General features: G+C 37.1%; 1 protein-coding gene across 2 annotated transcripts in view; it reads left to right on the top strand.

Annotated features, from left to right (window-relative positions):
* The window catches only part of GMPS (guanine monophosphate synthase), a 49,614-nt gene extending 41,650 nt beyond the window's left edge, over positions 1 to 7,964 (top strand). For both annotated transcript variants that reach the window (XM_037526241.2, XM_054700988.1), the window contains exons 13-16: positions 3,311 to 3,426; positions 5,286 to 5,416; positions 6,633 to 6,805; positions 7,842 to 7,964. In XM_037526241.2, the coding sequence (XP_037382138.1) occupies positions 3,311 to 3,426; positions 5,286 to 5,416; positions 6,633 to 6,805; positions 7,842 to 7,943 (522 nt within the window). In that variant the 3' untranslated portion in view covers positions 7,944 to 7,964. The remainder of the gene's footprint in view (positions 1 to 3,310; positions 3,427 to 5,285; positions 5,417 to 6,632; positions 6,806 to 7,841) is intronic.
* Positions 7,965 to 15,912: the final 7,948 nt, after the last annotated feature.

Below are 15,912 nucleotides of genomic sequence, written 5' to 3'. Positions count from 1 at the left end.
AGCCTCCAGCTAAAATGAGATAATTATGTTATGATTATAGGCCTAGCACAAGAAGAAATAACACTCTCTGGATTACATATGTACCAAATAGCAGCACACCAAAAAACAAAAGTCAATAAAGGAGCTCTATAGAAAGAGACTGGCAGTAACACAGTAATATTAGTGAATTAATACTCCATTTACAACTATGGACAGATAACAAGAGAGAATAAAGAATGAAATCTTAGTTTTAAATGAGGAGGTCAGATAAAATAGGTTTAATAGATTTCTGCTGATTACTCCACCCAAAAAAAAAGTGCACACATTTTCTCAAGTGAACATGGAAGATTTTTGAGAATAGACCATATATATGGGACACAAACCAATTGTCAATAAAACTACAAAGATTGAAGTTGTACCCGCATCTCTGATCATAATGCCATAATGGTGGAAATCAACTATAAAAACATAAGCAGGAAAACTACAAATACATGGGAACTATAATATGCTGTTCAATAGCTGTTGGATATGAATGAAAATTAAAACAAATCTAACCTTGAAATTAATGAAAATGAAGATACAAGATAGCAGAATATGAGATGCAACAAAAGCTCTTAAGAGAGGTGATTTTAAAACAGGCCCACATTAAAAAGCAAGAGAAATTCCAAGTAAACAATTTAATACTGTAACTAATACAACTTGAAATAGAGGGACAAACAATAACCAACGTTAGTAGAAGAAAGGAAAAATAAGAGTGGAAATAAAATGAAGTTCATTAAGATTATAGAAAAGAAGCAAAACTAAGTCTGTTCTTTGAGAAGATAAATACACAAAGCACTAGCTAGGCTAACAAAAGAAGAAGCATTAATGAAATGAAAGAGAAGAAATTAGCACAGATAGCAAAGAAATATAAAGGATCCTAAGAGATTACCCATGACCAACTAAGAAATATAAAGGATCCTAAGAGATTACTCATGACCAACTAAATCGCCATAAGTTTGATAATCTAGAGGCAATAGACAAATTTCTATTATCAATATAGTTTGGCAGGACTGTACCAATAAGAAACTGAAAAATTGAACAAACTGATCACAAGTATGGACATAGAACAATTAAAAATCGTCCCCAAAACAAAAGTGCAGAACAGACAGCTTTACAAATGATTTTTATCAAGCTTTCAGAGAAAAACTAATGCATATATTGTTCAAAATACAAGAGAGAATGGTCCCTAATATATTTTACAGTGCCAACATTAGCTTAATACCAAAACCATATAAGGTTAAAAAGTTTTTACATGGGGCAAAAGATCTATAAGAGTAAAGACATCCTATTGCATGGGAGAAAATATTCACACAATATATAACCAATAAGGCATTAATATCCAAGATATATAAAAAGCATACAAATTCAACAACAGAAAACAAACAAACCTAATTAATAAATGGGTAGCAGATGTAAACACACTGTTCACCAAACAGGATATCCAGAAGGCTAACAACTATATAAAAAATGTTCATTGTCATTTCCAATGACAGCTGTGAGTTAAAATTGTAATATCTCACACCCTGACAATAACACACATTAAAAACAACCCCAACAATAAGCGTTGGAGAGGATGCAGAGAAAGAAGAATGCTATTACCCTGTTGATAGTAATATAGACTGGAGAAGCTATTATGGAAAGTGATCTGGATTTACCTTCAAAAACTAAAAGTGGAAATAGTATATGACCCAGCAATACCATTCTTGGTTATCATGAGATTATGGACCCATTAATGCATAAAATGCCCTACAGTATTTATTATAGCACTGTTTATAATCGGTAGGACATGGAAGCATGTCCATCAGTTAATGAATGACTGGATCTAGATGTGGTGTAGTCACACTGTAAAATATGATTCAGCCATAAGGAAAGATGAAATGCAGCCATTGATAGCACAATGGAGAGAGTTTTGAGGGAATTATGTGTAGTAAAGCAAGTCAGAGTAATAAATATAAATAGTGGACATTTATGTATGGAGAATTAGATAAAATACTTAAAAATCTAGCAGACATCAATACCTTGAAAGCTGTGAGCTTAGGAGGGTGTGAGGATGAAGAAAGGGACAAGGTAATATGAGGGATGGTGGTGAGAAAAAATTTGAAATATTTTAATTCATCGAAATGATAGGCCAGCTATTTCAGTTATAGAGTTCTTGTCCCCCACCTCCATTTTAAAGGCTACATGTGTAACAATTTATATTGAAATAAAGATAAAACTTCATGATAGAAGTTTGAAGTAATTTATTGGATTAGCTTTTAAAATAAAGCTCATTTTATCTCCTATTACTATCAAAATAAAATTTTGTTTTGTTTTTAGATTTCTAATTTATTCTAGTCTCAGACTTTTGAAGCTGAGACTCTTGGAAGCCCAGCTAAAACTCATAATTCATGGTTAGTGAAGCAAGTTTATATTCTGAATATCAAAACAAACCATACTTTAAAAAGTCAAGATGCAGCACATTTGAAAAAAAATGCTCTCTGTCCGTATTCTCCCATTAAATGGTGTATGTCTTTCCAGAAACACTTAACTGTAAAAAGGAAATTATGAATGCACATTGTCACCTTTTTTCTTTTAACTGAGCGCCATGAACTTATCTTCTCACACCAGGACAAGTAGATGATTATTCTTTTAAATGAATACCTTGAATTTGTTATGTTTCCACGCCTTATATTCTATGCATGGTTATACTATCATTTGTTTAACCATTTCCCTACCATTGTACATTTAAACTATTTTCAATTTCTCACTATTGGCATTTCGGCAAGTAACAGCTTATATCTTTAAGCAATTGCTCATCTGTTTTTATAAGACCATTTCCTGGATTACAGCGCCAAGTACATTGGGATAGATATAATCAAGTTAGCATGAGGTCTCATTCTCAGTGTACAGTTACCCAATGAATCTTTCAAAATTGCTTCTCAGTTTAGTAAGATTTTTTAAGTCAAATTACTTGAATGAACTAAGACAGTGAAAAGGCAGTCAATATTATTAACAAGTTTTATTATCATTAGATCAGTTTAAAAGAAATTGGTAAGTAAATCTTTATGAGATTATTTTTCTTTGACTTGAGAATCCTTTATCCACCTAATAAACATGGGCAGGTATTAGTGATGAAAGCTTAATGTATCTCGGTGATATGTTGAATAAATTCTTGGAAGTATCATCATACTTTCTTGATACTGAACTGATGTAAGTAGAATTTAACATATGACTTTATTTTATTGTATCTTTAGAGAAGTCCCTGTACTTTTATTCAAACATGTATTGTCAATTGTGTCTTTATTTTTAGGGTGACTGTCGTTCCTATAGTTACGTTTGTGGGATCTCAAGTAAAGATGAGCCTGACTGGGACTCTCTTATTTTCCTGGCTAGGCTTATACCTCGTATGTGTCACAACATTAACAGGTATGTTCTGCAAGGTAAGGTGGTGAGGCATAAAGGTAGGGTATAAAGGAGGGATGTGTTTTTTAAGGTCTTGCCAGGATTGAAACAACCAGAATCGTCAAGTATAGATACAGTATATGCCTGTAGGTCACAATAGAGCGTACATTCAATGATACCTGTGTTTTGTTCTTTCATTGTATTGCAATCATTTGCTTACCAAAACAATTTTTTTTGTTGTTTTGGTGAGAAATATGAAGGGTTTTTATTTTAGTTTAAAATGTTTATGGTAGCTTTTAAAACGTGTCTTCCAAAGTAGTGGCTTATGCCATCTTGGTTTTTTGGTAACATGTTTTAATCTAGAAGGATGGACTGAAAGTAAATATGTATAGATTACAGAATTACCAATAGCAACTTGGTGAATTCAGTAATCATCATCCCAGGGGAATAATCATCACATCATCACCCTCCTCCTCTCAAGGGAAGTCAATGATATAGTATATGCCAGATATTTTTAAAAGAAGTACATTAAATGTCTAATGTATTTGGTATTTAGTGTTTCAGATCCAGGTTTTGTTTGTACATTACTTTCTAGTGTTATACACATTTATAACATGTGTGATACTCAATATTTTTTTCCATATACATTTCAAAAATCTCATTTGATGCCAGACTGCTAATTAAATGTTCTTCTTAATAGTGGCTTATGCTATTTCTTAACAGTTCTGAGGGCTAGAAGTCTGAAATCAAGGTGTGAGCAGGGCCTTGCTTTCTCTTGCAAGGTTGATAGGAGGATCCTTCCTTGCCTTTTCTAGTTTCTGATCTTTGCCGGCAGTCCTTGGCTTGTGGCAGTGTAGCTCCAGTCTGTCAGCTGTCTTCAGTGGTCCTCTTTCCTGTGTATGTGTCTGTGTTTCTAAATTTCCCTCTTCTTGGAAGAACACCAGTTACTGGAGTGGTGTCACCCTAATCCAGTAGGACCTTGTCTCCTGATGATACCTGCATGAACCATTTCCACCCATAGATTCTTTTTTTTTTTTCTTAAAGATTTGTGTATTTATTAATGCATACAAGAGCTGGGGTACAGGCCAGAGATGCAGCAGGTGAGAGGATTCACCAGAGACAGAGCGGGGAACAGAACAGGCAGACTGACTGAAATACACTGCTGAGGGGAGCAGCAGGCAAGACAGGAGGGGTCTGCTGCGCCATGTGGATTGCTCCCTGGCTGACTGGGGATCGAACTCGTGCTGCAGAGGCTGCGGATTGCTTCATAGTGTGGTGCTTAACCCCTTGCACCACCAGGGAGGCCCTCCACCCATAGATTCTTGATGGACATGAAGTTTTGGGAACACTCTTCAACCTAACACATTATATAAAAAGAGAATTATGATAATGACATCTATCTTTGCACATTTTGGGGTGCTAGTATCCTAGAGAACATACTTTTTTTTAAAGATTTATTTATGTATACAAGAGCTGGGGTATAGGCCAGAGGTACAGGGTGTGAGAGGATTCACCAGAGACAGAGTGGGGAGCAGAATAGGCAGGTTGACTGAAATGCACTGCTGAGGAGAGCTGCGGGGAAGACAGGAGAGGTCAGCTGCACCTTGTGGGTTGCTCCCTGGCTAGGGATTGAACTCATGCTGCAGTGGCTGGCGATAGCTTGATAGTTCTGAGACTTTACCCCTTGTGCCACCAGAGAGGCCCCTAGAGAATATACTTGGAGGAAGATACATAGAAACTCCTTTACTCTTACATCCTGTCTTAACTAATTGGGGATTTGTAGTAGATAAGAGAGGCACTGAGGAATAAATGAATGTTATTCTGTATGCTTTGCTTCTTACACTAAAAAATAATTTCTCTAAAATTTTACCTTCCCCTTCTAGAGTTGTCTATATATTTGGCCCACCAGTTAAAGAACCTCCTACAGATGTTACTCCCACTTTTTTGACGACAGGGGTGCTCAGTACTTTACGTCAAGCTGATTTTGAGGCCCATAACATTCTCAGGGAGTCTGGTATGTTGCTCATTTTATTTACCTCTGCTTGCTGGCATTAGATATTAGAAACTTGACAGTATATGATTCTGGTAGGAGGATCTAGTTTTAATTTTTAGGTGATTTCATTTTTATTATTTAATTATATAACTAGTTCTGTGATGTTGCCTTTTCTATAACTCTTACTCACCTTTGTTGTCCTTTGTGGACATGTGTAGAGTGGCAAAAAAATTGGAACCTCCCAACTTGCACATTCCCAGCTGAGGTTGGCTGAGGTGACATGCAACTTTTTTTTTTTTTTTTAAAGATTTATTTATTTATTTATACAAGCACTGGGTACAGTCAGAAGCGCGGGAGGGTGAGAGAATTCACCAGAGCCAGAGCAGGGAGCAGAGCAGGCAGAAGGACCGAAGTACACTGCTGAGGGGAGCAGCGGGTGGCAGGAGAGGTCTGTGCGCCATGTGGGACCCTCCTCCGGTGGCCGGGAAGCAGCCGGGGATCGAACCAGCGCTGCAGAGGCTGCAGGCAGCTTCGCAACCCAGCGCTCAACCGCTGCACCACTGGGGAGGCCCTGACACGCAACTTTTTGTTTCAGTTCCCTATTTTAAACAAGTGTCCTTTTTTGTAGTCATTTTTTGAGCTATTGTTTGCATTTTTGTTGATTCCACTGTTGAAAATGGCCCCCATGCTTAGAGCTGAGGTGCTGTCTAATGTTCCTAAGCACAAGAAGCCTGTGATGTGCCTTATGGAGAAAATACACAGGTTAGATAAGCTTTGTTCAGGTGTGAATTATAGTGCCTGAACCTATAGAGCATAGCTTCAATGTTAATCCATAATATTAAATAAGGTGTCTTTAAATAGAAGCATACATAAAACAAGATTACATACTTGTCAGTAGATGAAAATGGATGACCAGTGCTTGCAGGAACCTAACTGTTTCTCCTGGGGCAGTGGTTCAATATTTGTTAATTCACTGTTTGCAGCAGTATATATAGTACATAGCTACCATAACAAGAATTGACTCTGTGTGTATATGTAATTACACCACTGTCACATGTCACGGTTATCAAATTATTTATAGACTTAGATTATTTACAATGTTAGTGAAACAGTGCATGATGTCAGTCCTAGCGAGTGTGTGTCGTTTTAGATATTGTCTGGAAGGATTTATGTGAACTGGGTTACAGTGTGTTTCCATGGTGTGGTGATTGTTTCGATGTGTTAACTTGCTGTCTAGGGTATGCTGGAAAAATCAGTCAGATGCCAGTGATATTGACACCATTACATTTTGATCGGGACCCACTCCAGAAGCAGCCTTCCTGCCAGAGATCTGTGGTTATTCGAACCTTTATTACCAGTGATTTCATGACTGGTATACCTGCAACACCTGGCAATGAGATCCCTGTAGAGGTAATCTATATATATTATTTTTAATCTATATATTATTTTTAATCTCATAATTTTTTAATAAGGTGAATGGAATAGACTATGACAGTGTTGTTATTTGTGGGGTTGATTTTATTAAAATGTGTTCTTTTTTTAATCTCTGTATGGTTGTTTATAAACTGTGAAAAGGGGCCTTAAATTTATTGTACCTCCACATGTCTGATTACTGTGTGGAGTGGAACCAACTCTAACTTATAATTTTATCTAATCTTGCCAACTTCTGCTTTATAGATAGTATTCTCCCAACAAAAAAGAAAACCCTAGAAGTGAAGGAAAATTTATTAGTAATAGGGATGCAATCTGATGGCATTATGGCCAGGCACCCATGAGTTGCCTCCTGCTGTATTTACTACCAATTCTATTTTGAATCACCATCTCCCCCTCCTTTTATCCCCCCACCAGCATGTGATTACAGAACTCTGCATAGTAGCAAATGGAAAATAAGACTATTAGTGGGACCACTGCTCCAGATGTATAATGCACGGCTCTAGCTATAGCTGGACAGCTGGCTGGGTAATGTGATGTAGAGTCTGTTTTCTCTTTAGTTCAGACTTGCCAATTCTCTGACCTGTCAAGTGAGGCCTCTCCCTCCTCCTGTACACTTGGCAGTATTGTTATTATAGGGGCATCATGTGCCCCAGCAGTGGTCACCGAGTTCTGTGTTTGACCCACAATTTGTGAAGCATTGACATAAATACATAAAATAATGTGCTTGGAAGCCATAGCAATGTCAAATTGCTATCAGTGTTTCTGAGCATTTATTATGGACTAGTAACAAACATTATTTGCCAAGTCCACTCTGAGTGGTACTGCGTTGAAGTCACTTAAATCTATAAAGGAAATAGGTTCACTACATAGAACTAATCAGACCATCCCTTGTACATTGAGGACAATAGTACAGATAGGTCACATTTTTAATTTCAAATGTAAGCTTTCTAGATCTGTTGGATACATGCAGTGGATCCTGGCTCTTCTATTGATAATCTTTGTTTTATAACAGGTGGTGTTAAAGATGGTCACTGAGATTAAGAAGATTCCTGGTATTTCTCGAATTATGTATGACTTAACATCAAAGCCCCCAGGAACTACTGAGTGGGAATAATAAACTACTTGTTCTGTTAAAGTACTGTGTGCAGTTTAAATTGATTAGAAACCATTCTCAGTATTGACATGCAGTGGTGTGAAAAAGAGTTCCTGGAGCCACTACATCACATCTGAGTTCTCTACAGCAGAACCCTGCAGTTTTAAGAGCTGAGTTGGGGATTACTTAAAAGGGCCCGAGGATTTGTAAGCGTGTAATCCAAGCACCATTGCCCACATTCAGACAGATTGACTTGGTTGTACCTTTGCCTCACTTATTCTTCATGTTTGATCTCACTCATGTTGTTTCTGTCCATGAGAATGGATGAAGGTGAATGAATTTTGGGGTGGTAATGGACTGCTGTTCCCTTGCCAGTTTCTAAGCGCTCTTAGTATGCCCATTTTATTTACCATTGTTACTTAGTATGTATAGTTTTTAGAGAAACTGAATTTCCCTGTAAGTAACCTTCTTACAAGGGCTGGGGTCAGGGATGAACATATCAGATAAAGATGTAGGTGGGTTATTCCAACCATTTTTGCAGGTCACTGGAGCTATAAAATGTAAACTACCTTAAGATGGAAAAGCACTAGGAATTTGTGAAGTACTTTGGAATTTTATGATACCATAACCATGGGAGGAAGAAACTCAGTTTAACATGTTTTCAGATCAGGTTCCATGTAGATGCCATGTTGCTCTTCGCTACTGACCTGCTCATTAGTTTAAGGAACCTTGGCCTCCCTGCCTGACATTGCTGGCTACTGCAGCTCTGCAGAGGAAGTCCTCTGTTCTTACCCTAAGAATCGCTGTGTCTTGGGTAGTATAGATAAAGTTTGAACATTTGTATCTCATTTGATTGTTAGCGCACCAGTTCTGAGATCACAGAAACTACTCACAGCTTACAAATGCACACCTGCAGCTTCTATCATCTATTACAGAATTTTGTAAGGAACAATCAGATATACTCTTGAAGGCAAGTTTATCACCCACTGCTCAGAAGACTGTGGCCAGTCTTTGTCCATGCAAAGTATTGTCAAACGTTGTAATCTTTTAACCAAGAAGAGTCATGGACTGGAGTAGAACTTTTGTCACAGGTTTCTGCCAAATTCTTTATAACATTCATATAAGTACTGTAAAAAGACAGTACTAGACCTCTACAACCATTTCTCAATATTTTAGCTGATACTAATATTTAAGAACATTACTATGTTTTTCTCATACCAATTTTGTCTCAGGTTGCTGGCTTTTATCGAATTATGACCTTTTGTATTAATCAGGTACGTAATTTTGTTTGGGATTCAGTGTAAGATAAACAATAAAATTATGCATGCCAGCGTCTCCTTTTCATTCAGACTGGACCAGAGGACAACTGTTGCTGGAACAGCAAGGAAAAGCTTCTGTCTATGGTAACATATATACCCAAGACAAAGGAGTATTTCACTTCTACAAAACTTGAAGTGTTCATCCTCTGTCCTGATAATGAGGTACTGATGGTGGCTTTTTGGAAGGAGGATGTCATAGTGATCTGACCTTGGAGTCTTATTTAGGACTGCAATAAGAGGTATTAAAAGACAAACATTTGTGTTTGTGAAAAAAATTCCTCTTCTAGCAAAAGTGTCATGTGATTTGTATAAACAAGTATTAGGACTCTAGAAAGAATATATGAGTGTTTTTTTTCCCTTAAAATATGTTCTATAGAACACTGCTATGTGAAGATGGCCCACATTAAAATACTTAGGTGGTCATCTGAGTTTAGAAAGTGCTAGTCACTTGTCCTTCCATCTTGGAGATTTACCATATACATTGTATTAAAGCTCTGAGTAATTTTGAAGTTGAAAACAGGTGTTAACTGTTTTTGTATTTAAGGTTTTTTTTTTTAAGATTTTATTTATTTATGCATACAAGAACTGGGGTATAGGCTAGAGGTGGGGGGGCCTTTAGAGGATTTACCAGAGACAGTGGGGAGCAGAATAGGCGGGTCGACTGAAATACACTGCTGAGGGGAGCAGCGGGGGAGACAGGAGAAGTCTACTGCGCTATGTGGTTTAGGTCTCTGGCCGGGGATTGAACCCCATGCTGCAGTGGCTGGCGATAGCTTGATAGTGCTGAGACTTTAATCCCTGCAGCACCGGGGAGGCCCCCTGGCCCTAAATTCTTAATAAGTAACGTGAAAAAGCATCTCAGGAGACATAATGGAAAGACAAGTGGTCAAAGGCAATCATCAAAAAAACAATGTAAAATCAAATGGTAGATTATTTGAAGTCGTAGCAAAGTTTGACCACTTAAGACTCTTAGAAATACTCACCAATGTGTTCCTGCTATCACTCTCTTTACTGTGTATTTTTGGAAACGTTCACAGTACATGCTTTGGCTTAGGAGAATGAGAAATCTTCGATAATCAATTTATCATGCAGCTGATTGTTGGCAGAACTGGTGCTGGATCCCAGGCTTTTTTGATCTCCACATTGAGGAGTCACGTTTGAGGTGTTTCAAGGCAAGAGTTTTTTTTTTTAGGAAGTTCTCAGTGTGTCATTTGACCATTGCGGGTATTTCCAAAATGTTAATTTGACCATTGCGGGTATTTCCAAAATGTTAATTATCTTAAACTGTGTGTTGAATTGCTTCTGGAGAATACTATCTTTTAGGAATTCCTCTACACTCTTATGCCTAACATTATACCCCTGTTTCTTCCTACCATATCACACTACTCTCCTCCCTCAACACCCAAGACTTCCTTTCTCCCATCTCCTGAATTCTTTTTGTAATGGGGTGAGAACACGCTTCATCATTACCTCAATGATGCTCCTTTCACTGACTCAAGTTCAGGATGTTACTGGAAACAATACCAGTTGGATGTCGCTTTCCTTAGAAAGCACCCCCTTTAACCTAAGGTTGTTTAGCCAAATGGGTGATATAGGCAGCCTTTTAACTTCCAGGGCATTTTATTTTACGACAAGCAAAGAGATAGGGATGCTCCAAAATTCACCAAAATGCCAGGAAAAATGTACCCCTATCCTGCAGCCACCTCTCTTTTTTTTAAGATTTATTTATTTATGCATACAAGAACAGGGGTACAGGCCAGAGGTGCGAGAGGTGAGAGGATTCACCAGAGACAGAGGGCAACAGAACAGGCATACTGACTGAATATACTGAGCAGCCACCTCTCTAAATCTGACGGACCCTAGCTAGCCAGATTACAAAACTGAGCGTGAACTGTTAAGACACCTACTGAGAAACATTTATGCAACTATTTTGAATATAATTATCTGATGAGCTAGAAGTTATCCTTTAATAATCTTGAGTTCTTTGTATGAGAATCCTTTGAGCAGATTCATCTTAACTTACCCATTGTAGTCTTTGTTCAGTGGTGAATCCTGTGGGCCTTGGTAAAGACCCTAGATTATCAAATAATGAGGCGGGAAAGTTTAACTATTTGTTGAATATACTAAGTTCAGTATCTGGAAAATCCTCTAAGTTGTTCAGGAAACTTAAACTTCAATAATCCACATGGAGTGTGTGCCTTTGCAGAGTGCAGATGTTTTAGGTAAGTAAGTTTCTGTTTGGATCTTTTATGAGCATTGTTAAAACCTTATGATAATAAATGAAGTGAATGGAAAGTTTTGAGCAGATTTTTTTATAAAAAGTATTTGTTAATTGGAATGAATAGTTCTGAAATCACTAATTTTTTGTGGTATACTGAAACTTATATGTTGTGGTAATGTTGACATAAAAGTGGCTTTGCTAAATTAATCTGAAATAGCTAATGCCTTTTGTCCTCAATATAGTTCACAAGGGAGGAAATGATGACTTCCATAATTTGTAATTAAAACTTCAGTATTTATGAAAAAGTGGAAGAGTGAAAAAGCAAAGTAATATTCAGAATTTGGTAAAGAAAAAATTGCATGTACTTTCAAGAGTTTCTGCATAGTAAACGTAGATTTACAAATGTAGATAACATAAATATACATCTATAAATGTAGATAATAAATCTTAGATATATAGGAGGAAGTCAGTCCAGGTGGTAACAATGTATATAAAATACTGTGTAACTTTTATTGAATGGCTAGCTAAATGTGTGTTGTGTTCCCTAAATTAAAGTTCTACACACACACACACACACACATTCTCACACACTCACCGTTTGCAAGCATGTTAGCAGAGTTGACCAGCCTTTCAAAGTAAATGTTTATATTGGTGATTTGCCAATGTGAAGATTAGAGAAAAATACAACATTCAGAAACAATTCACTTATTTCAGGTGACTGCATTGCTTTGGCCTATTTACTTTCAGATATTTAACCTGGTCTTGTCTTCTGTTATCCTGCAAGACTGTTAAATTCAAGTATATTTTGAAAGTTTTTACTGTTTAAGCATGGCTCAAAGCAAAAATATTACTGAATTTTTATCTTAAACTCATTCTACCTTCAAAAAATATTATCAAAAACTTTATACTACAGCTAAGGTTTTCTTGTTGTTTGGTAGATTATTAACAAATTCTGTTACATACGTTAGATGCCAGGAAAATATGCTAGGAATCCCACTTGAAGCTTTGCTTTTATCCAAATACTGTGTTGAATTCTAACAAAATGTTTTTTCATATTTTGTATGCTACTTCATATGTAGTTTTATATTACCTGTTCCTTTAGGTAAATAATCTGTGACCTGTCAACATATATTCTTTCAAAAAAGAGAAAATTGTGTTTAAAAACTCCCACTTCATGTGGCTCTATTAAGTAGTAGACAACATGAAAACTTTGTCAAGAAGTGTTTACCCAGTTGCATTAGGATAATTGACATTTTTTGCAAAAAGTTTCAGTGGGTTGAAAAAATGTATTTAGCTAAATGTGAGAAAATTCCATCTGCTGATTCTTTTGGAAAGCAACTTTTATAATGTTGGTGAGGCAGTAATGAATTGAACTGCTTATTTATAGTGCTTTTTTTGGAGGGGAGCAAAAATAGCAAAATTATACATACCATGATATGTTTTCAATAGTGAGTTTTTCAAGCATACCCAGATTTTGTGCAACTGAAACCCTCTTCTGTTCCTGTTGCTCAGATTCAGGAATTATACTAGTACTTCTCTTAGTGATTGAATAAATTTTATAGCTCATGGTTGAGATTTCCCCAAAATGTTAATAAGTATCCAGAGATTTTTAAATAAATGTGATTTCTTTGGGTGTTTTTAAAATATAATTCAATGTTTATGCTTATCTATTTTCAGTTAGGTTTTTGCTTAAAAACAAACTTTAGGTTTTACCACTGATTAAGAAACATTTGAAAGATTTTTTTTCTGGTCAGACTCTTAAAGTATCTGATACTATAATGATGATTTTAGTACAGAGATTCCCAAACTTTCTCCTTTCACAATTCTTTTAGTAATTTTTTATATTATGACCATTGACCAAGATAAATACAAAACAGTTACATTCATTAAATGATAGTAATGTTCAAATAATTTAAAAAATATGCACTAATAATGTAGTAGTTGTTTGAAGGTATTATACATGTTGAAAGAACAACCAGTTTTTCTCTGGAGATAATTACTGATGGCAATGATGCGTTTGTTGGGCACTGTACAACCTATTAAACTTTGGAATAGATTGAACACTGCTCTCCTCAATTTCTGTTCCATGTTGGCTTTTGCACCATATTTTTCTCAATAACAGATAGAATGGATTATGGTCCGTTGTTGAAAGTGACCCCCACATGCTGTGAGTTTACTGCAGTGGCTGGGGTTACTTTGGCAAAAGTTTTAGAGCTTTGATATCTGAGCATTGTTTTCTCTTCTCAGTTTAGTTGATTAGGAATCCAAATACACTTGCATCCTTAATTTTGTTTTTTTTTTTTTTTTTTTTTTTTTTTTTTTTTTATAGAGGCATGTTTTATTTATTTATTTATTTGTTTGTTCATTTGTTTTGTTTATACATGCACTGGGTACAGTCAGAAGCGCGGGAGGGTGAGAGAATTCACCAGAGCCAGAGCGGGGAGCAGAACAGGCAGAAGGACCGAAGTACACTGCTGAGGGGAGCAGCGGGTGGCAGGAGAGGTCTGCGCACCATGTGGGACCCTCCTCCGGTGGCCGGGGAGCAGCCGGGAATCGAACCGGCGCCGCAGAGGCTGCGGGCAGCTTCGCAACCCAGCGCTCTACCGCTGCGCCACCGGGGAGGCCCTGCATCCTTAATTTTGAAGGAGTTCTTTTGACATTTAAAAATTTGAATATTTGGAAAAATACTGATATTTTAAAATTTCAATGTACTTTTCTAGGAGTAGAGAAACATACCGTATGTTACATCAACTACATGTATAGAGCGTGTCTTAGATCCAAGTGTGATAAATACTTGTACTGTGGAGCTTGCTTTGCCAGGTAACTTTTTACTACAGAGGTTTAAAACTATATATTTTTAGACATACACTGTAGAAGTGAGTATTTTAATTTACTGAATTTAGACTATGCAAATGTGTATTGGCAAACACACTTTTAATTGTGCTAAGCAGTCTGTGATGGCCCTCCCTTGAATATTTTTATTTTATTTTTTTAAGATTTATTTGATTATTTATGCATACAAGAATTTGGGTGTAGGCCAGAGGTACTTGGGGTGAGAGGACTCAGCAGAGACAAAATGGGGATCAGTACAGGTGGATCTACCAAAATACACTGCTGAAGATAACAGCGAGCATGACAGGAGAGGCCTGCTGCTCCAGGTGGGTTAGCTCCCCGGCCTGGGATCGAACTCATGCTGTAATGGCTGGCAATAGCTTGATAAGCTGAGACTTTAACCCCTGTGCCACCAGGGAGGCCCCCCCCTTGAATATTTTTAGTTTAGAGATTTCATTTAGCAAGTGAGGAAAAGGAAATTTGTATTGCTTATACATACTAGTTCAGAGATAAATTGAAATTAAAGCTTACTAAAAGAGGGCCTCCCGGTGGCGCAGCGGTTGAGCGCTGGGTTGCGAAGCTGCCCGCAGCCTCGGCAGTGCCGGTTCGATCCCCGGCTGCTCCCCGGCCACCGGGTGAGGGTCCCACAGGGCGCGCAGACCTCTCCTGCCGCCCGCTGCTCCCCTCAGCAGTGTACTTCGGTCCTTCTGCCTGCTCTGCTCCCCGCTCTGGCTCTGGTGAATTCTCTTACCCTGCCCGCGTTTCTGACTGTACCCAGTGCTTGTATAAATAAATAAATAAATATTAAAAAAAAAAAACAAACATAGCTAGCTGTCTTGTATAGAGTGTCACCTTTCTGTGATTTCATTACCCTAACTCTCAGGAAAATTATTGTAAATAATGTAAAAAAAATTTCTGAGAAATAGGAATAGTCTATCATGACATCTTAGAGTAAGATTCCTAGTTCTGTGTAATTTGGACAATGTATGTTATAATAATTTATTACAAGTTTTGCTGATACACTATCATCCTGAAATTCAATAAACTTCATTTACTTCTAATTTACACTACATGTAATTCTCTTTCCTTGGGCAGTACCCCAGTTTCCTGGGCAACAGTTAAAATGTTGGAATAGTGCTGTGTGGGTCAAGTGAAGAGCTATATGAAAAATGCCTACATTATGTATGAGGATATGCTTTATCTGTAAAGTGCTTGTGTAAGTATGGCCTGTCATTTAAAGCCAATGGCAGTGTACATGGAACAAATGATGTAGGATTACTAATTCCATTGTACACAGGACAATTCAGATAGGTCTACACTGTGTGGGGTCCCCACATAGTGGGATAACGCACTTTTATCTATGCAAGGGCTACATATGCATCTACAAAAGTTAAGCTGCATATTAACCCTAACAGGAAACACAGTATATTGCCTTTTAATCTGCAACCTTGTACTTGGGAAATAAAAACTTCATTGTTCAGTGTCTCTTCTGATTGTGGTGGTGTATGTAATAATGAGACATCTGTTTTCTCATCATAGTTGGGGAAAGAAATTTCGTATGAAATGTGTGTATAGATGTGTTAAGTCAATATGTGAGTAATTAGAATGAAATGTTCAG

Source organism: Talpa occidentalis, unplaced genomic scaffold (assembly GCF_014898055.3).
Source record: "Talpa occidentalis isolate TD23 unplaced genomic scaffold, MPIMG_talOcc4v2.1 talOcc4.4, whole genome shotgun sequence".
In the NCBI taxonomy this organism is placed as follows: domain Eukaryota; kingdom Metazoa; phylum Chordata; class Mammalia; order Eulipotyphla; family Talpidae; genus Talpa; species Talpa occidentalis.
This window is presented reverse-complemented; position numbering and strand designations above follow the sequence as displayed.